At 43.6% G+C, this 21238-nt stretch overlaps 1 protein-coding gene across 14 annotated transcripts in view; it reads right to left on the bottom strand.

Annotated features, from left to right (window-relative positions):
* gapvd1 (GTPase activating protein and VPS9 domains 1) overlaps positions 1 to 21238 on the bottom strand; it is a 174249-nt gene that overhangs the window by 120245 nt on the left and 32766 nt on the right. For 11 of the 14 annotated variants that reach the window (XM_072488465.1, XM_072488473.1, XM_072488476.1 and 8 more), the window contains one exon: positions 3316 to 3528. In XM_072488465.1, the coding sequence (XP_072344566.1) occupies positions 3316 to 3500 (185 nt within the window). In that variant the 5' untranslated portion in view covers positions 3501 to 3528. Of the gene's footprint in view, positions 1 to 3315; positions 3529 to 19517; positions 19602 to 21238 lie in introns of all 14 variants that reach the window. The other 3 variants (XM_072488468.1, XM_072488469.1, XM_072488467.1) reach the window with 3 other exon arrangements.

Here is a 21238-nt window from a genome sequence, read left to right as displayed (position 1 = left end):
AGTTTGGGACTCCTTTTCTAAGAAGGGCTATACTTGCCATTGGGGGAGTGCAGTGAATGTTCACCAGGCTGATTCCTGGGATGGCAGGATTATCGTACGAGGAGTGATGGAGTCGACTGGGCCTGTATTGACTGAAATTTAAAAGAATGAGAGGGATCTAATATAACTCTGACAGGGCTGGACAGACTGGATGCAGGGACCTTGTTTCCTCTGGCTTGGAGGTCGAGAACAAGGAGTCACAGTCTCATGGGTGGGCCATGTAGGACTGAAAGGAGGAGAAACCTCTTCCCTGAGAGGGTGGCGGAACCTGTGGAATAATCAACCACAGAAGGCTGTGGAGGTCAAGTCACTGAATAGAGTGAAGGAGGAAACTTCCTAAGCTCTAAAGGTTTCACGTGGTATGGGGAGACGTACGAGTATAGTGTGAGATAGAGGACCAGCCATGATCATGCTGAGTGGCGGAGCAGCTCAAATGGCCTACTCCTATCTTCTATGTTCGTGCCTATCGAATGCATCTCCAACTGGGTCATGCATATCATTTCTTTCAACTTAATCGCCACTCCTGAAAGTTGTAATTCATCTTTGAATATTGTTCAGGCAGTTTATGATTGGTTACTCAGGAACTCTTTCTTGGGGATTAATTCTCGTTGTCCTCATCCCAGCATACTGACACTGTAGTGGCATCTCTTTTGGCACAGCTGGTATCAACTGCTACAGTGCTTTCTGTGCATCAATTCTGGCTGATATGCCTCTGTCCCCTATCAAGCAATACATTTGTCCATCAAGCTGGCAGAAGAATATCCAAATGATGTTCTTGCATTAACAGTCCAGTTACCCGGAAATAAAGACATCCTTCAGAAGAGGGGTTTCTCAGCTGGGGAGATTATAGTCTCCCGAAGCGTCCATGACAAAAGCAGCACAAAATGCTTCGATGGCAGGCCTTCCACGAATCCACCTATATTTTTCTCTCATAAATCTTAACATTGTGCTTGAGCACCACAACTACTAAATTCAGCCAACGGCCAATAACCGAGCTCTACTGCTCATGTGAGCGTATAAAGGAACACAAGCTGCAACACATCACTACAGCCCTCGCTCAAGCCTCAATCTGGCATCCAGCGTCAGCAAAAGGTCTTGCATCAAGAATCAAAACATAGATGTTTAAGTATATGATTAATGTTTGTGTTACAGGGGATGTGGATTTTTTTTTTTTTTTATAAACACAGTTGGCGGAGGGTAGAAGCTTAAGAAGCAAAGAAGGTCCCCTGCCCTAAGGGATATGCAGAGTGAACTGAAGAAGTGAACTGAAGAAGTGAACTGAAGAAGCTGACCTTCATTTCAAGGTTAAACAGTGAGCTGTAGTGCCTTTGTTAGAAACTGTAAAACGAAAACATGACTTGGTGTACATCACTGCATCATTTTACCAGTGATAATTTACAGCTGTTATCATTTTGTCATATAAAAGTTAACATTGCAGTTAACTTGCATTTACCAACAGTATTGCTTTTTCTTGGAATCAAAATCTGGTTTTAGTCAATTTCCCTTACAGCTTCTCATGTGTAGCAAGATCAAAAAATGCATTTTCACAATTAAACAAGAGTTAAACTAGGAGAAATCATGAATTGCCTTGTCTTTACTATTTCACATTAAAAATTCTCACCAACTGCAAATCCTCAGCACCAACACGGAAGACTTAGTGCCAGAACAGTACTTCTAAAGAAAGTTTTTTAAAATGCAGCCTCAATCAAATCATTATCAAGTCAAACATAAAGCAGAAGTGTCAAACCTAAAGAAAAATAAAAGGGATGGGTCATATTCTCATACCCTCAAATATTGACTATCAAAATGACAGAATTGTATCACCAAAGTTCAATGATTTACATCTGTGGCATCACATTTACACCCACATTGCTGGCAAACAGAGAGTCATAGGACTGTTAAGGAACATCTTGCAAGGCATGACATTTACAGGAAATATATGCAAGACTTTTTATACTTTAAAACTGGATTTTATTTTGTGTTCACAATTGAGGAATTCCAATAAACTAAATGACAAGAGTTTGTTTCCACTGGCAGGAGGATCAGTACCAGAGGAGTTATAAAGGTAACTGGTAATAAATCCAGGGAGCAAACAGGAAGAATTTATTTTTAGAACTACCTCAAAGAGTGGTTGAAGCAGATTCAATACTAACGTTCAAAGAGAATTCGAGACACTTGAAAATTATAAACTTTTCAGGGCTATGTAACTAATTTGATAGCTCCCTATAATGAGCTGGCACAGATACAATGGGCTAAATGGCCTCTTCCCATGTTGTGTACCTATGGTTCATACCATTGTCTGTTATGTGGTTTGAGGTGCCCTGAAGTAACGAAGGGCACTATATGAAATGTACATTTTGTTTTACATTGAGGAACAAATAGGATGCTCTTATTATAGAATCCCTACAGTGCAGAAGGAGGCCATTCAGCCCATCACGTCTGCACTGACCCTCTGAAAGAGCACCCTACCCGAGTCCAGTCCCACACTCTATCCCTGTAACCCCATAACCCCACCTAACATTGGACACTAAGGGGCAAATTAGCATGGCCAATCCACCTAACCGACTGTGGGAGGAAACAGGAGGACCTGGGGAGAAATGTGTAAACGCCACACAGACTGTAACCCACTGTTGAAATTGAACCGGGATCCCTGCCGCTGTGAGGCAGCAGTATTAACCACTGTGCCACCGTGCCGCCCTTGATCGTGCCATTTGATACTATCCTCCAGTTCAAAAATTTAGATCAACTAGATTTGCATTAATTGTCAGTACTTTACTTCATGCATTTGGTGTTTCCATGGTACTTCTGTCAAATTGAAAGTATTGATTTTGATTGGCCTCATGTTAGTTGTGGTCAAAAGTTAATTAACAGCTGAAGAAACAATTACTCATTTCATAATTCTTTTTGTTACAGCTGCCAATGAATCTAATTCTGGGCTGGGAGGGATGTAATAGGACTACAGGAATTGCCATAAAGAAAGACCACAGACCATCTAGTTTGCCATCTATCATTTTGATAGTTGCATTGTACAATAATGTAAAGGATTATTTGGAAAAGTGGTTTCCAGAACATTGCCACTGGTGCATATTTTAAAACATTTTTAAATATAAAGACTGAATCGTGGGTAGTACAAAACTCGAGCCAAAATGAATGGATTGTTAATTGTCAAATATCAATACCACATTAAGTAATTGGCACTGAAGGGAGCTTTGTATTTTTTTTAATTTTGTAGTTTTGTTTGTAGTTTTAAATCTATATCCTCTACATTGCTCTCACCTTGTTAATATAAGACGGTCCAAGTTAATTCGCTGCTGTTTTGCAATCCATGCTGAGCAGTGCAGCTTTTCAGCAGTTTTCAGTACATCTGCATTTAACCGCTGAAGCAATTGCTTTTCAGAGTTCACATAAAGACGTTCTTGCTTGAGATGATGGGCCAGAGTGTGAAGATCAGGCTTCACCATCTTCAAATGGCACAGGACAGTATACCTACTGAAGAAAGATTTATGTTTCAGCTCGATAAACTGAGCAATGATGACTTGACAAACATTTTATAACTCCACAACAAGCACATGATTAATGTCCTGTACATTAAGTTTCTTGTGTTATAAAAATTCTCATTATTTTCTTTTGGTAATTTGGAATTATTCCTTCAAGTTTCCACATAAAAACACTTCCAAGATACAAGGTGCAGGCTTGTTCTCAGGCTGCTGCCAATGCCTTTCCATGATTATGGGTTCACAGATGTACAAGAGTAACCCAGGTCGATTCTCTTCACACTTTCTCCCTCCCTTTGGAAAGTCACATGAGGCAATGAAAAAAAACCTCATATGGACATAAACCCACACCTACAACTTAGAAATACACCTCTTAGGGCAGCACGGTGGCGCAGTGGGTTAGTACTGCTGCCTCACGGCGCAGAGGTCCCAGGTTTGACCCCGGCTCTGGGTCACTGTCCGTGTGGAGTTTGCACAATCTCCCCGTATTTGCGTGGGTTTCGCCCCCACAACCCAAAAATGTGCAAGTTAGGTGGATTGGCCACGGTAAATTGCCCCTTAATTGGAAAAAATGAATTTGGTACTCTAAATTTAAAAAAATTAAGTTAAAAAAGAAATACACCTCTTAATTTTTACAATTTAAATTTGCCTACTTAAATAAAACCTTCTTTCCAAATGAATAGGCTTGGAGGTGCATGATAGAGAACATATATTACATTAATTTATATAGCGGATATTATAAAGGTAAGTTAATTTGCCTTAGTTATCAAACATTTTCTATTAATGTTACAGCAGCGTTATGGGCCAGGGTTTAGAGAACACCAAAGTATATCATGGAGTGCACCGGACCTACAACTTTTAATAGATTTTAGTTATGGGCAGCACAAGGGTCCACTCTCCAGGTTTTATGCAACAGAGACCTTAAGTATTTTTAAAACAAAAGTGTTTATTCTATAAATTCAGTTAACACTTTATAAACACACAGTAAAATTTATCAATCACCAATACTGATAAACCCCACAGATACAATACTTTATACGTAACCCTTAATAACTTTCCTAACAACATCCATAAGTCAAAAGATCCTTTTTAACAAAGGCAGCAGGTTTGAAATCTTTATAGAAAGCAGGTATCACTTTTAAATTATCAAGTGAGCTGAAGACATTCTTTAGATTGCAGAGAGATCAGACACCTTCCTGCTTGAATGCAACCACTGAACTGAAAACGAAATTAAGACACACAGCAGCTCCCAGCTCAAAAGGAAAGTAAAAGACAGAATCACATTCCAGCTCCACCCACACAATGCATCACTGCAGCCATTTGATAAAACACACTTTTCTTAAAGGTACTCTCACATGACAGTCGAAACCATACACTTGGCTCCAATTTTTAAAACTTGCATGGGTTTATCCACAAAATTTAACAAATAATAATAGAGAACCAAAGAGTACAAGGGATACAAGCAGTTAAATAATTTTAACACATTTATTCCATTCCATCATGCTTGATTGCCACGTTTTGCCTTTTTTTGTTTCAAGTAATAATCCTTTATTTGTAATGCTTCACAGTATCACACAAACTTCGTAATATTAAATATTTTATACCTCAGCCAGATACTGAATTAACACATTGTGTTTTCAAATACATATATTCAGGAATCCAAGGGCCTTTTGCTTCAAGCAGTGTTTTTTTATATATACAGCTGTTTATCAGCGCAATATACTGGCTATCCACTGCTTTGTGGCATGCAAGGGTAGAATATCACATCCAGCAATATAGTCCCAGAACTATTCTGAATAAAGTACATATAACTTGCCCACTGAGGAATAAGGTGTCATCGAGTCCATTAGGAAAAGATGAGAAAATAAGGTAACATGGCCTTTCTGGGGGTGGAAAACAAACTGCCCAGGGACCCGGGATCTATTCCGTCCTCGAGTGACTGTTTGTGTGGAGTTTGCACCTTCTCCCCGTGTCTGAGTGGGTTTCCTCAGGGTGCTCCGGTTTCCTCCCACAGTCCAAAGACGTGCAAGTTTGGTGATTGGCCATGCTAAATTGCCCCTTAGTGTCAAAAAGATTAAGTGGTTACAAGGATAGGCATGGGCTTAAGTAGGGTGCTCTTTCCAAGGGTCGGTGCAGACTCGATGGGCCAAATGGCTTGTTAGCATGTCGAAATTCATGGGAGTCTCAACTACGCTCCCGCTACAGGACAATCTTTATCCATTCTTTTGTTGATGTTTGATTATAAACCGCTGAAATGCGATAAGCCTGTCATCAAGTTCAGCTGGGAGATACCGTGAAATCTTGGTCTTCTATCGCAGTACAAAATTGCTTCTCTTTGTAAACCTGGTACACCATTCAGGGTTGGTCTTGAAGTGTGCAATGTCTACTTTTCTTGCTTGCTTCAGGGTAAAGATTGAGATAGATCGCTGAGAAACAGAGCCCATTCTGGCGATTTTCATTGACGTACTTTGCAACTTCATCTTCCTTTTGCAGTCACTTGCTAGGCTTTCTTTTGCTTGCACATTTCTTAGGCATCTGCCGGAGCTGCGTAGAGAGCTTCCTCCCATCTCCAACTTTCTTCTCTGTTATCTTGAATTCTCTAGCTGCTGCGCAATTATTTATCTGCTCATACCCTTTTTTTGTGACTGTACTTTTCGGCATCACCCCTGAATGGCCGAGTTTAATTTTAAGATTATGTCCAGCACTCCAAATGTGGTCAGAACAGAATACGGTACAATTGAAACACAAATTCCAGTACTTTATTTTTCAATCCCTTTGGGATACAGGGCAACATTCTATTCTTAAATTGATTTTTGTGCTTGTCCAGTAGCTTGTCATGGTTTTTATACTTTGGTAAATTGCTACACTCACCCACAATTCTTAGCTTCTCGCCATTTAGAAAATACTCTTATCTATCTTTCTTAGGTTCAAAGTGAATGATCTCTCAAATTCTCACCTTGAACTCGATCTGCCACAGTTTTATCCACTCATCAATCCATCAATGTATCTTTGCAACCTCCTGCTCTCAATTATTGTATTTACTGTGCCACTGAACTCAAGTCTGTAAGCAAACATATATGGCTGCCAAAGCAAAATACTGTAGACGATAAGCTCTGAAAAAAAGGGAAGGTCTGTGCTGATATCACACTGAAGGTTGTCGAAGGCGATCCATTAATAGGAGACTGGTGTGATGGAAGGTGAGAACAAGGGGAATCCTACCATGGTGCTGGGAAGCAGGATAAGGGGCAAGAGCAGAAGTGCAGGAAATATGACGAGTACAGTCGCAAATCCAGTCAACCACGGTGGGGAGAGGGGCAGGGAATCCTTAGTTGAAGAAAAAGGAAAGACATATCAGAAGCACAAATATGAAACAGTTGCATGATCAGAACAGATGAGTCAGGCAAACTTGGAGAATGGGATACAGTACATACAGGAAGCAGGTGTGAGCATGTGTAGTGAGGTAACTATGGGAGTCTGCAGCCTTAACAATGAATATTCATTGATTGTTCACATTTCTCATGATTGGCTGAGAAGCCAAGGAAGGGAAGCATATTCAGAGATAGACCATGTGGAGCTGAGAGAAGAGGGGAAATTGGAAGCAAAGTTGATGAAATTTTCCAGTTCAGGGCATAAATGGGAGATAGTACCAATTTAGTCATAGATCATAGAATTTACAGTGCAGAAGGTGGTCATTCGGCCCATCGAGTCTGCACCGGCTCTTGGAAAGAGCACCCTACCCAAGGTACACACCTCCACCCTACCCCCATAACCCATTAACGCCACCCAACACTAAGGGCAATTTTGGACACTAAGGGAAATTTATCATGGCCAATCCACTTAACCTGCGCATCTTTGGACTATGGGTGGAAACCGGAGCACCTGGAGGAAACCCACGCACACACAGGGAGGATGTGCAGACTCAGCACAGACAGTGACCCAAGCCGGAATCGAACCTGGGACCCTGGAGCTGTGAAGCAATTGTGCTATCCACAATGCTACCGTGCGGTCATCATATACCACAAAAAGAGGAAGGAGGGATGAGAGTAGGACCTAAACAAGGAAAGTTCCACATATCCAACAAAAAGGTTAGCATACCTAGCACCTATGCAGGTCCAGAGGAACACCTACTATTTGGAGGGGGTGAGGATCTTAAAGGAACACTTGCTCAATGTAAGGACAAGTTCAGCAAGGCAGAGGGGGTGATTGATGGATACCATTTGAGCCTCTGTTCAGGGAATAAGCCAAGAGCCCTCAGATCGTCCAGGTGGGGACAGAGATGGAGGGGTTGGATATCCATGAAGTGCCCAACCAATCAAATCCATTCCATTCTCCCACTTTTCCCATCTATGTCACATCTGTTCTGATGGCGCAATTCCCACAATCAATGGTCTGATGTGCCTTTCTCTCTCCACAACCGAGGATTCTTCCCCACTCAGGTTGACAGAGCCCTCAACCATTGTCCGTCCCATTTCCCGCACTTCTGCTCCCACCCTCCTCCTTCCTCCCAAAACGATGATAGGATTTGCCTGATTCTCACCTTCCACCCACAAGCCTCCCACTGCCTCCAGCATGATATCACCACCAAACACATCTTCCTCTTCCCTTGCAGCATTTCAAAGGGATGCTGCCTCCACAACCCCTGGCCCATTCAAATTCCTGTGAAAATCTCTCCCCTTCCCACAACATCTTTCCATACAAGCACAAGAGATGCAACACCAGGCCTTTTACCTCTGATCTCCTCATAATCCATCCTCAATCTCATTCTTCCAGATGAAAGAGCGATTTACACATGCCTTCAATTTAGTATTCTATATTTGCTCTACACTGGGGAGACCAAGCGCACAAGGGATAATTGGGAGGGTAATGGTTTTGCGGTCGGTTCAGTCTACAAGGACGTCTGGTTGCCTGTCATTCAAATTCTCCACCGTGCTCTTATGTTAACCCCTCTCTCCTCGGCCTCATGCCGTGTTCCAATGAAGCTTATCCTAACCTCAAAAAAATATCTAATCTTTTGATTAGGTCTTTACAGCCTTATGGGCTCATTGAGATCAACAGTTTCAAACCAAGATCTCTGCCCCGATTTTGTTTCCTTTCCTGTTCAGGTTTTGGCTTTAATCTAGTAATTCTTGATTTTCGCCTTGAGAAGGTAATTGTTCATCAGTCTGTCATTCACAGCTCCTCTAGATACAGGTTTTGTTTCTCAATTACCTTGCAACAGCTCGTTATTTAATCTCTCCTATTTTCCACCTTAATACAGACTTTTCCTTTTGGTTTTTTTCCACCCTTGCTCTTTTCATTTGCTTAACACCGATTCACTTCTAACTTTTCCCAATTCTGATCCCCAACCTAAAATTTTTACTTTTTCTCTTTCCCCACAGACACTGCATAATCCAAGTATTTCCAGCATTTTCTGTTCTGTCTCCATCCATAATTATTCATAAATATAGTTCAAAGCTGCAGCCCAGGACTGCAGCCCCCGGAGAAAACGATGAATCATGTTCTGACAATCCTACAGTCCACCTCCTAACCAATTTTCCATTCAAGTCAATAAGTTGCCTCCCATGCACTCTCAACAATCAGATTGGACATGTCAATTTCTAAACTCTAAAGCTGTATAAAATTGAACATATCTAGGGCAACAGTGGATGAGCTGTAGGCAAAGGCAAAGATTGAAGAAAATTCAATTACTCATGTCATTTGGGTTTCCACTTGTTCCATGAAAAATCCTTTAAATACCACACGCACTCTTCAGTGCACTCTCAAGGAATATGGTATCACCATCAATAAAATGTTTCGAAGTTTTACTGTTGCTGGAGTAATTATTCTTATCTGGAGTCATTATTTTTATCACTGCCTTTGCTGGGTACAGCTGTAAATGGGTGCTGAAAGCAAAATTCTCTGATGAAATAGGGAACGGTGATTCCAACTTGAATTATATGCAGTTGGCGAAAGAAACAGCTAATTATTTTTTTCTTTTTCCACACAAGGTAGCTTTCGAAATGCCATTTCTTTTTTTTTTAATAAATATTTTATTGAAAATTTTTGGTCAACCAACACAGTACATTGTGCATCCTTTACACAACATTATAACAATACAGATAATAATGACCTTTTTTATATAAACAAAAAACAACAAATAAATAAATATTAAATAACAAAAATGAAAACTAGCCCTAATTGGCAACTGCCTTGTCACAGGCTATACCCCCCCCCCCCATCCCTCTTCCCCCCCCCCCCCCCCCCAGGTCCTGGGCTGCTGCTGCTGCCTTCTTTTTTCCCCCATCTATCTTTCCGCAAGATATTCGACGAACGGTTGCCACCGCCTGGTGAACCCTTGAGCCGACCCCCTTAGGACGAACTTAATCCACTCTAGCTTTATGAACCCCGCCATATCATTTATCCAGGTCTCCACCCCCGGGGGCTTGGCTTCTTTCCACATTAGCAATATCCTGCGCCGGGCTACTAGGGACGCAAAGGCCAAAACATCGGCCTCTCTCGCCTCCTGCACTCCCGGCTCTTGTGCAACCCCAAATATAGCCAACCCCCAGCTTGGTTCGACCCGGACTCCTACTACTTTTGAAAGCACCTTTGTCACCCCCATCCAAAACCTCTGTAGTGCCGGGCATGACCAAAACATATGGGTATGATTCGCTGGGCTTCTCGAGCACCTCGCACACCTATCCTCCACCCCAAAAAATTTACTGAGCCGTGTTCCAGTCATATGTGCCCTGTGTAATACCTTAAACTGAATCAGGCTTAGCCTGGCGCACGAGGACGACGAGTTTACCCTGTTTAGGGCATCTGCCCACAGCCCCTCCTCGATCTCCTCCCCTAGCTCTTCTTCCCATTTCCCTTTTAGTTCGTCCACCATAGTCTCCCCTTCGTCCCTCATTTCCCTATATATATATCCGACACCTTACCATCCCCCACCCATTTCTTTGAGATGACTCTGTCCTGCACCTCTTGTGTCGGGAGCTGCGGGAATTCCCTCACCTGTTGCCTCGCAAAAGCCCTCAATTGCATATACCTGAATGCATTCCCTTGGGGCAACCCATATTTCTCGGTCAGCGCTCCCAGACTTGCGAACTTCCCGTCCACAAATAGATCTTTCAGTTGCGTTATTCCTGCTCTTTGCCACATTCCATATCCCCCATCCATTCCCCCCGGGGCAAACCTATGGTTGTTTCTTATCGGGGACCCCCCCCAATGCTCCGGTCTTTCCCCTATGTCGTCTCCACTGTCCCCAAATCTTCAGTGTAGCTACCACCACCGGGCTCGTGGTGTAGTTCCTCGGTGAGAACGGCAATGGGGCTGTCACCATAGCCTGCAGGCTGGTCCCCCTACAGGACGCCCTCTCTAATCTCTTCCACGCCGCTCCCTCCTCCTCTCCCATCCACTTACTCACCATTGAAATATTAGCGGCCCAATAATACTCACTTAGGCTCGGTAATGCCAGCCCCCCCCTATCCCTACTACGCTGTAAGAATCCCTTCCTCACTCTCGGAGTCTTCCCGGCCCAAACAAAACCCATGATGCTCTTTTCTATCCTTTTAAAAAAAAGCCTTCGTGATCACCACCGGGAGGCACTGAAACACAAAGAGGAATCTCGGGAGGACCACCATCTTAACCGCCTGCACCCTCCCTGCCATTGACAGTGCTACCATATCCCATCTCTTGAAATCTTCCTCCATCTGTTCCACCAACCGCGTTAAATTTAGCCTGTGCAATGTGCCCCAATTCTTAGCTATCTGGATCCCCAGGTAACGAAAGTCTCTTGTTACCTTCCTCAACGGTAGGTCTTCTATTTCTCTACTCTGCTCCCCTGGATGCACCACAAACAGCTCACTCTTCCCCATGTTCAATTTATACCCTGAAAAATCCCCAAACTCCCCAAGTATCCGCATTATTTCTGGCATCCCCTCCGCCGGATCCGCCACATATAGTAGCAGATCATCCGCGTATAAAGATACCCGGTGTTCTTCTCCTCCCCTAAGTATTCCCCTCCATCTCTTGGAACCTCTCAGCGCTATCGCCAGGGGCTCAATCGCCAGTGCAAACAGTAATGGGGACAGAGGACATCCCTGCCTTGTCCCTCTATGGAGCCGAAAATATGCCGATCCCCGTCCATTCGTGACCACACTCGCCACTGGGGCCCTATACAACAGCTGCACCCATCTAACATACCCCTCTCCAAAACCAAATCTCCTCAACACCTCCCACAGATAATCCCATTCCACTCTATCAAATGCTTTCTCGGCATCCATCGCCACTACTATCTCCGTTTCACCCTCTGGTGGGGCCATCATCATTACCCCTAACAGCCTCCGTATATTCGTGTTCAGCTGTCTTCCCTTCACAAACCCAGTTTGGTCCTCGTGAACCACCCCCGGGACACATTCCTCTATTCTCATTGCCATTACCTTGGCCAGGACCTTGGCATCCACATTTAGGAGGGAAATTGGTCTGTAGGACCCGCATTGTAGCGGATCCTTTTCCTTCTTTAAGAGAAGCGATATCGTTGCTTCAGACATAGTCGGGGGCAGTTGTCCCCTTTCCTTTGCCTCGTTAAAGGTCCTCGTCAGTACCGGGGCGAGCAAGTCCAAATACTTTCTGTAAAATTCAACTGGGAATCCGTCCGGTCCCGGGGCCTTTCCCGTCTGCATGTTCCTAATTCCTTTCACCACTTCTTCTACCGTGATCTGTGCTCCCAGTCCCACCCTTTCCTGCTCTTCCACCTTGGGAATTTCCAGCCGATCCAAAAAGTCCATCATTCTCTCCCTCCCATCCGGGGGTTGAGCTTCATACAATTTTTTATAAAATGTCTTGAACACTTCATTCACTCTCTCCGCCCCCCGCTCCATCTCTCCTTCCTCATCCCTCACTCCCCCTATTTCCCTCGCTGCTCCCCTTTTCCTCAATTGGTGTGCCAGCAATCTGCTCGCCTTCTCCCCATATTCATACTGTACACCCTGCGCCTTCCTCCATTGTGCCTCTGCAGTGCCTGTCGTCAGCAAGTCAAATTCCACATGCAGCCTTTGCCTTTCCCTGTACAGTCCCTCCTCCGGTGCTTCCGCATATTGTCTGTCCACCCTCAAAAGTTCTTGCAGCAACCGCTCCCGTTCCTTACTCTCCTGCTTCCCTTTATGTGCCCTTATTGATATCAGCTCCCCCCTAACCACCGCCTTCAACGCCTCCCAGACCACTCCCACCTGAACCTCCCCATTGTCATTGAGTTCCAAGTACTTTTCAATACATCCCCTCACCCTTAGGCACACCCCCTCATCCGCCATTAGTCCCATGTCCATTCTCCAGGGTGGGCGCCCTCCTGTTTCCTCCCCTATCTCCAAGTCTACCCAGTGTGGGGCATGATCCGAAATGGCTATAGCCGTATATTCCGTTCCCCTCACCTTCGGGATCAATGCCCTACCCAACACAAAAAAGTCCATGCGCGAATAGACTTTATGGACATAGGAGAAAAACGAGAACTCCTTACTCCTAGGTCTACTGAATCTCCACGGGTCCACACCTCCCATCTGCTCCATAAAATCCTTAAGCACCTTGGCTGCTGCCGGCCTCCTACCAGTCCTGGACTTCGACCTATCCAGCCTTGGTTCCAACACCGTGTTAAAGTCTCCCCCCATTATCAGCTTTCCCGTCTCTAGGTCCGGGATGCGTCCTAGCATTCGCCTCATAAAGTTGGCATCATCCCAGTTCGGGGCATACACGTTTACCAAAACCACCATCTCTCCCTGTAATTTGCCACTCACCATCACGTATCTGCCCCCGTTATCCACCACTATAGTCTTTGCCTCGAACATTACCCGCTTCCCCACTAATATAGCCACCCCCCTGTTTTTCGCATCCAGCCCCGAATGGAACACCTGCCCCACCCATCCTTTACGCAGCCTAACCTGGTCTATCAGTTTCAGGTGCGTTTCCTGTAACATAACCACATCTGCTTTAAGTTTCTTAAGGTGTGCGAGTACTCGTGCCCTCTTTATCGGCCCGTTGAGCCCTCTCACGTTCCACGTGATCAGCCGAGTTGGGGGGCTTCCCACCCCCCCCCCCCCTGCCGGTTAGCCATCATCTTTTTCCAGCTTCTCACCCAGTTCCCACGCAGCTGTATCTCCCCCAGGCGGTGCCCCCCCGCCCATCCTCTCCCGTACCCACTCCCCCCTTTCCCCAGCAGCAGCAACCCAGTAATTCCCCCCTCCCACCCCCCCCGCTAGACCCCCCGCTAGCGTAATTACTCCCCCCATGTTGCTCCCAGAAGTCAGCAAACTCTGGCTGACCTCGGCTTCCCCCGTGACCACGGCTCGCACCGTGCGACGCCCCCTCCTTCCTGCTTCTCTATTCCCGCCATAATTATCATAGCGCGGGAACCAAGCCCGCGCCTCTCCCTCGGCCCCGCCTCCCATGGCCAACGCCCCATCTCCTCTCCCTCCCCACCTCCCCCATCACCACCTGTGGGAGAAAGAAAAGTTACCATACCGCAGGATTAGAACATAAAACCCCTCTTCGCCCCCCCCATTCGCCCCACCACTTTGTCCAAACGTTCTTTTTTATAATCCACTCATTCCAGTTTTTCTTCTACAATAAAAGTCCACGCTTCATCCGCCGTCTCAAAGTAGTGGTGCCTCCCTTGATATGTGACCCACAGTCTTGCCGGTTGCAGCATTCCAAATTTTATCTTCCTTTTGTGAAGTACCGCCTTGGCCCGATTAAAGCTCGACCTCCTTCTCGCCACCTCCGCACTCCAGTCTTGATAAATGCGGATCACCGCGTTCTCCCATTTACTGCACCGAGTTTTCTTCGCCCATCTAAGGACCATTTCTCTATCCTTAAAACGGAGGAATCTCACCACTATGGCTCTGGGAGTTTCTCCTGCTCTCGATCCTCGCACCATAACTCGGTACGCTCCCTCCACCTCCAACGGACCCGTCGGGGCCTCCGCTCCCATTAACGAATGCAGCATCGTGCTCACATATGCCCCGACGTCCGCCCCCTCCACACCTTCAGGAAGGCCAAGAATCCTCAGGTTGTTCCTCCTTGCGTTGTTTTCCAGTGCCTCCAACCTCTCCACACATCGTTTCTGGTGTGCCTCCTGTATCTCCGACTTCACCACCAGGCCCTGTATATCGTTCTCATTCTCGGCTGCTTTCGCCTTCACGACCCGAAGCTCCTGCTCCTGGGTCTTTTGTTCCTCTTTCAGCCCTTCGATCGCCTGTAGTATCGGGGCCAACAACTCTTTCTTCATTTCCTTTTTTATCTCCTCCACGCAGCATTTCAAGAACTCTTGTTGTTCAGGGCCCCATATGAAACTGCCACCTTCCGACGCCATCTTGGTTTTTGCTTGCCTTCCTTGCCGTTGTTCCAAAGGATCCGCTGCAATCCGGCCACTTTCCTCTCCTTTTTCCATCCGTGTCCAGGGGGAACACCCTCCTGGTTTACCGCACGGTGTTTTTAGCCGTTAAAATTGCCGTTGGGGCTCCTATCAAGAGCCCAAAAATCCGTTTCACAGGGAGCTGCCGAAACGTGCGACTCAGCTGGTCATCGCCGCACCCGGAAGTCTCCGAAATGCCATTTCTAACAATTTATGGGAGTCCCCCAACTAGATTAACTTCTTCCTTTTGATTACTTGATTCATAGATGAAGTTTGTTTCTGGATTATTGTGCTCATCTGAATTCTAGCCAAGGATGGGTTGGGTTGTTTTAGAGCTGCACTTGACAGGGCAGAGCAAAACCCACAACTTTAGTAATTAATTTGGCTGTGATAGATAGAAAAGATGGAAAGGCTTTGGAAAGGGTTTGAGACTTTAACACTATTGTGAAACTAATGCAAACCGTGGAACAACAAGCTGCTAACAATGTTAACAAGTCGAACAGCATACTCAAAATAAACCAATTTTTAAAATGCCCAACTATAAACGTACTAGGATTACTTCCAAAATAAATGTTGCATCTTAAATGGGCATCAAAGGTGGTTCATGCAAGGTCACTAAAAGGATCAATTTTATACACTCAAAACTTTCTCAGTACTCAGAATCCAGATTAGTTTAAAATGTTATTATTGAGGAGTAAAATACAAAATTTAGGAACTTCATAAACCTCTACTTTATTTTCCTTCCCCAACCAAAAACAGAACCCTCATTTTATAATTTTTCCCATAAAGGAACAAATTACAGTAATTTAGAACCAAATTTCATTTCCACTTTCAACTTCTTTCATCCATTCTATAAATATTTCACCCATAGATTATGCATTTCTGATCATTCCACCAGTCATTTTTCTAATTTAGTTGCCTTATTGTCAAGAGGTGTTCGAACCCACTTGGAAGATCCCTCATGCCAGAGAACCGTCCCTTACCCATATTAGAGATCACTTGTTATGCACTGGTGTCATGTGAGAGTGCCTTTAAGAATTGGATGTTTGAGCAATGTACCTTTAAGAAATGCAGTGATGTCAGAGTGTGGGTGGAGCTGGGCTTTAGCTCAGCCATTTTGAAGTTTTTAGTTTCAGTTTGAGGTGAAAGCTGGGAGTGTCTGTGTGTTTTGCTGAGAGCTGCAAGAAGAAAACACAGAACTGGTCTGTTGATGTCTGCAAATCCAAAGGCTATAAATATATTGAATGTAACCTCATGTCTGTTTTGAAGGTGAAGTCTTTTGGATGTTTGAAGGAACATTTTGAGGGATTATTTAGTGTTGTATTATTTTCAGGGTTATCTTTGAAGTAAGGGTTGTTAAGAGATCCAATGTTTATTTAAAAGGTGAATTTGAGTTCATGAAATAAACATTGTTTTGTTTACAAACCCACGTGTCCATAATTGTAATACCACACCTGGGGAACAAGCCGTGTGCTTCAAAACCTAACAATCCATTAAAGGGGGAGGTTGGTTGAACTCCATGACATGACAGCACCTCTCCCATAACACTGGTGATATACTTGAATCATCCAGCGCAGCAATACAAGTAAAATCACTAGGCCTGCTGTTCCTCACTACTGCACCCCACCCCCCCCCCCCCCCCCCCCCCGGACAGGTGGCATTCGCCAGCTCTTACTAACCATGTGTCCATGCAAATATAATTTTCTTGTACAATTTGGATTAAGGAAAATGTCCCAAATACACAAATCAACAAAGCAATTTCCTTTGAATTTTAATACTTTAAGAATAATAAGCATAAAAGCAAACTATTGTATAATGATATAAACTGGAAAATCGTATTACTGCAGCAGTAAACACTAAGGGACACAAGACTCACATTCTTCCCACTTAGCTTTTCTCACGTTTTTTATTCTTTCAGATCTCAATTACAACTAAAATTGAAAGTCGCTATTGTGCAAGGACCATAGGCTGCTCTCCTCTTTTGAGAGAGAGCTGACTGGTGGTGATTTAACCGGAGGGTCACCACACCTTGGGCAAGAGGCAGGGTTGAGAATGGCGCGGCCTTCATGAATATCCTCAGCCAGTATGGGAATTGAACCTGTGCTGTTGGCGTCTCTCTGCATCAGCCGTCCAACCAAGTTAACCAACCCCTAGGGGGTCATACCGGCTGAGGTTACTCCTGGTCCTCTGGGACAATGGCCACTTTTATGACTAAAATTACTAATTATTCCAGTAAATAAGATGTTGAAATGCATTTTTGAAAATGTGGATTAGGTATTAAAGAAAATATGCAAGAATAAAAGGAAAAGTTGATCTTAAAGCTTTTTTCAGCTGTTCGAGGTCAAGAATCAATTAAGACTGAAATCAACCAATTTAAAATAAATGTTTGAACACCACTTAAAACAATACCAATTTAGTGGAAGGAAGGTTTTTAGGGTAATTCTAAAGTGGTGCACATGAAACTGGACCCGGGTCCTCCGGAAGCCATATTTGGGGTTTCGGACCAGGCAGGGTTGGAAACGGGTGCGGAGGCAGATGTTGTAGCCTTCGCCTCATTGATCACCCGAAGGCAGATCCTATTGGGATGGAGAGCAACATCTCCACCCTGTGCCCAGTCGCAGCATGGGGACCTGTTGGAATTCTTGACTCGAGAAGGTTAAGTTTGAGCTGAGGGGAAGAATGGAGGATTTCCACAATTCATGGGCGTCATTCATTATGCATTTTCAAGAATTGGAAAACATCGAACATTTGGAGGGGGGGACGAGGGGGGGGGGACTGTATGTGTTAATGGTGACTATGGGTGATTCCTGATTCCTTTTTGTTGTTTGTTTATGTTAACATGCGGGCTGCAGTTTGGGGTCTGGTGGGAGGATGGGATTGTTGTTGTTGATATGGGGATTGACATTGTATTCATTACTGCTTATTATTTATTGTTGGTGGGTGTAAATTTGGGAGAAAATGTGAAAAAGGAGAATAAAAACATTTTAAAAAAACAATACGAATGAGAAAACCCCAATTAAAACTGGGATATTCAACATGAACAGTGGCCTATATCTGAAGTCACTGATTCAAAATGTTAACTGTCTCTCTCCACAATTGCCGCCCAGTTTTTCACAGCATTTTTTCTGTGTGTCTGAGCATTGTCTCATTTGGAAAAAGAAATCTGAGTTTCCAGGCCTTTTGTTTCTAAAAAAAAGTCAAGATCAATTCTTAGTACAAATGTTCTCCTTGAATATGCCGTTAAGGCATTGAAGAAAATTAAGCACTGCAAAACCACATTGTCAAAAAATTATGTTTAGTCTGTTTGAACTTCACACAGCCAACCATAAATGTATTGTACATAGTATCCGGGTTGAAAATAAAACTCAAAAGATTTGGCATTCTTGAAAACAAATGAACACGACATTACAGAACAGCAAGAGCAACTCTTGCATGCTTCAAACGAGTAGGCAATCCTGCTAGTTCTCCAATTAGTCATCAAATTGACATTAAAAAAAAAGTTTGGCTCCATTCCCTGAGTTTTAAGGGCCACATTTAACTCCCCTCTTTAGTATAGTGCATTGTGCATAAAATAAGCTCATGGCTATTACAGTTACACTGGTAGGGATCTTTGGCTTATCAGTGTTGGAAATGTAAACACCCTCAGAATGAAATGTATTTAATTACTTAACCATAAATAGAATTGTGCTAATTTAAATTTAATTTCATACTCTTCAAAAAATAATAACTTTTAAGCAACCTTCACACTTAACACCCAATCAGAGGTCTTAAGTGACAACTGTCTCATGCAGTAAGTTGCCATTGTGCCGTCTGTTTTTACTTCAGTGACAGACTATGCATAGATGCCAGTAAAGGAAACTATTTGGCTATTTGGTTCATGTGTTATTGTTACTGTGGGGGTGGGAGGACAAAGGAATGGAATAATTTATCTTTGTCCAGTTGAATTACAGAAGAAATATCAATAGTCAAATCTGTATAGATGACAAGCACAGAAAATACTAAAGACTTGGCTATGAGGAATGTGGAATGAATCATTTAGTATGACACCACGATGGAGGGGTGAAATTCAAGCTCACACCACAAGTTGCTGCCTCACATGGATAAAACATGTGCCATGAAATCCCATCAGGCTGACTTGCCTTTGAGCCTCACTTGGATTAGTCACCTTGCCAGAGACAACATGGAGCAAATGGAACATTCTGAGTATCCAATTTCATGTTATAGTGGCGCAACCCAAATTATGAGAAACAAATTTTGTAAATCAAGGCACTGAGCTTCATATTTCAGCTGTTGTTTTCATTATGTGCCTGCTAGTTTCACTTATTAATAAACTTGATATGTAATTTGTAGCCCAAGATATTTGGTCTATCACAACATTATTTTTCTATCAAGTGGCAAGAGCAAGGCAGTACAAGGTACCTGATGTTACTTGCAGTTAATCTCTCAGCAGTATAAGGAATTTACTCCTCACCTCAGGCCCACAACACTAACAGATACAATGTGTAGAAGGTCACACAGCTTATAGGAAATAAGAGCTTGCGTTTATGTAGGACACAAAAATGTTATCTGACAAGAGCTTGAAAAACAACAATTTGACACACCGTTCAGAGAGGTACAAAGTCTATCTGAATAAAAGGAAAAGAAAACTTGATTTTGATCCGAAATACTAGCCGATCTGACAGCATCTGTGGAGAGAGAAACAGAGTTAACATTGAGTCGAAGTACTCAAATCATATTCGATTGGAAAAGTTCATTCTGTTTCTCTTTCCACAGATTTTGTCAGACCCGGAGTATTTCGAGCACTTGGTTTTACTTCGGATTTCCAACATCTGCAACATTTTGCTTTTAGATTTTGAGAAGGCTCCATGTCGTACGATGTTATCAGCAATACAAACGTGAAGTCTTTTGACCTCTTCCTCATTTGTATTTTTAAGTGACGTTGTAAGTTACAGCATTACAGAAACAGTCATTATAAAGTAGGTAACAAAATCCAAAATTAGATCTGGAACAATTGTTCTATTTCTTAAAAATCTCATCCAGTTCTATAAATGCACTCAGACTTAGGGGCCATAATCAGGTGAAAGTGAATATAGGCATTAAAAAAAATATAGTCTCTCATTGGGGGGGAAAAATCCTGCATGTACAAAACCAAATTTTCGATATTAGTAAAAAATCAAGTTGTATTCAAAACCTGCATTCAGCCAGTACATCTGTTAAAAACTGATTTGAGTTCTTTCAAAAACAGACCAACAGGGACCAGAAGATTGAGGTCAGAAGTCACTTGTCAATTTCAGTGAAAATCCAGTTTATTCTTTTTTTTAAATTCAGAGTACCCAATTCTTTTTTTCCTCCAATTAAGAAGCAATTTAGCGTGGCCAATTCATCTACCCTGCACATGTTTTCACGTTGCCGTGGTGAGGCCCACGCAGACACAGGGAGAATATGCAAACTCCACATGGACAGTGACCAGGGATCGAACCCAGGTCCTTGGTGCCGTTAGACAGCAGTGCTAACCACTGTGCTGCCCCCAGTTTATTCTTGAGTTAATACAGCCACATAAGTTTTAGGGACACAGAACTATCGATGCTTGCTGTTGACAAGTGCACCAATTTTGAAAATGAACAGAATCTAAGCAAGGGAGGCTGAAGTTAAACTGATACATAAAGTTGTCAAATCAAAATGTCAGAAACCAAAGGGCTGAGGGATGTAGCCAATAATAAAAAAAAACACTCGACATAATATTCAAGGAGACCAGATAGTACAATCAATTAGAACAGTCCTGTCATGGGATCAAACTACTTATAACTGGACACAATTGACATTTAAGTAATCTTTCTCTGCTAAGTGGGATATGGAAATATGTTACACTGTGCATCATCATAGGGGTACCTTTCAGAGGCTAAAGTTTATGCATTTACTGGAGAAGAGAAACTGAAAACTTAATTCTGCATCAAGCAGCATTAAAAATAATTCATTAGATCACATTACATCTGGCCTGCAAGAACGAGATCAACAATGCATACCCATGGGGTGCACGGTGGCACAGCGGTTAGCACTGCTGCCTCACAGCTCCAGAGACCCGGGTTCAATTTCGGCTTCAGGTAACTGTCTGTGCGGAGTTTGCACGTACGCCCAGTGTCTGCGTGGGTTTCCTCCCACAGTCCAAAGATATGCAGGCTAGGTGAATTGGCCATTCTAAATCATCCATTAGTGTCTAAAAGGCTAGGTGGGGTTACAGGGATAGGACGGGGAGTGGGCCTTGGTGGGGTGCTCTTTTGGGAGGTCAGTGTAGACTCGATGGCCCGAATAGCCTCCTTCTGCG

Source organism: Scyliorhinus torazame, chromosome 22 (genome assembly GCF_047496885.1).
Source record: "Scyliorhinus torazame isolate Kashiwa2021f chromosome 22, sScyTor2.1, whole genome shotgun sequence".
NCBI lineage: Eukaryota > Metazoa > Chordata > Chondrichthyes > Carcharhiniformes > Scyliorhinidae > Scyliorhinus > Scyliorhinus torazame.
The sequence above is the reverse complement of the archived record's forward strand: the minus strand, read 5'-3'. Positions and strand labels throughout refer to the sequence as shown.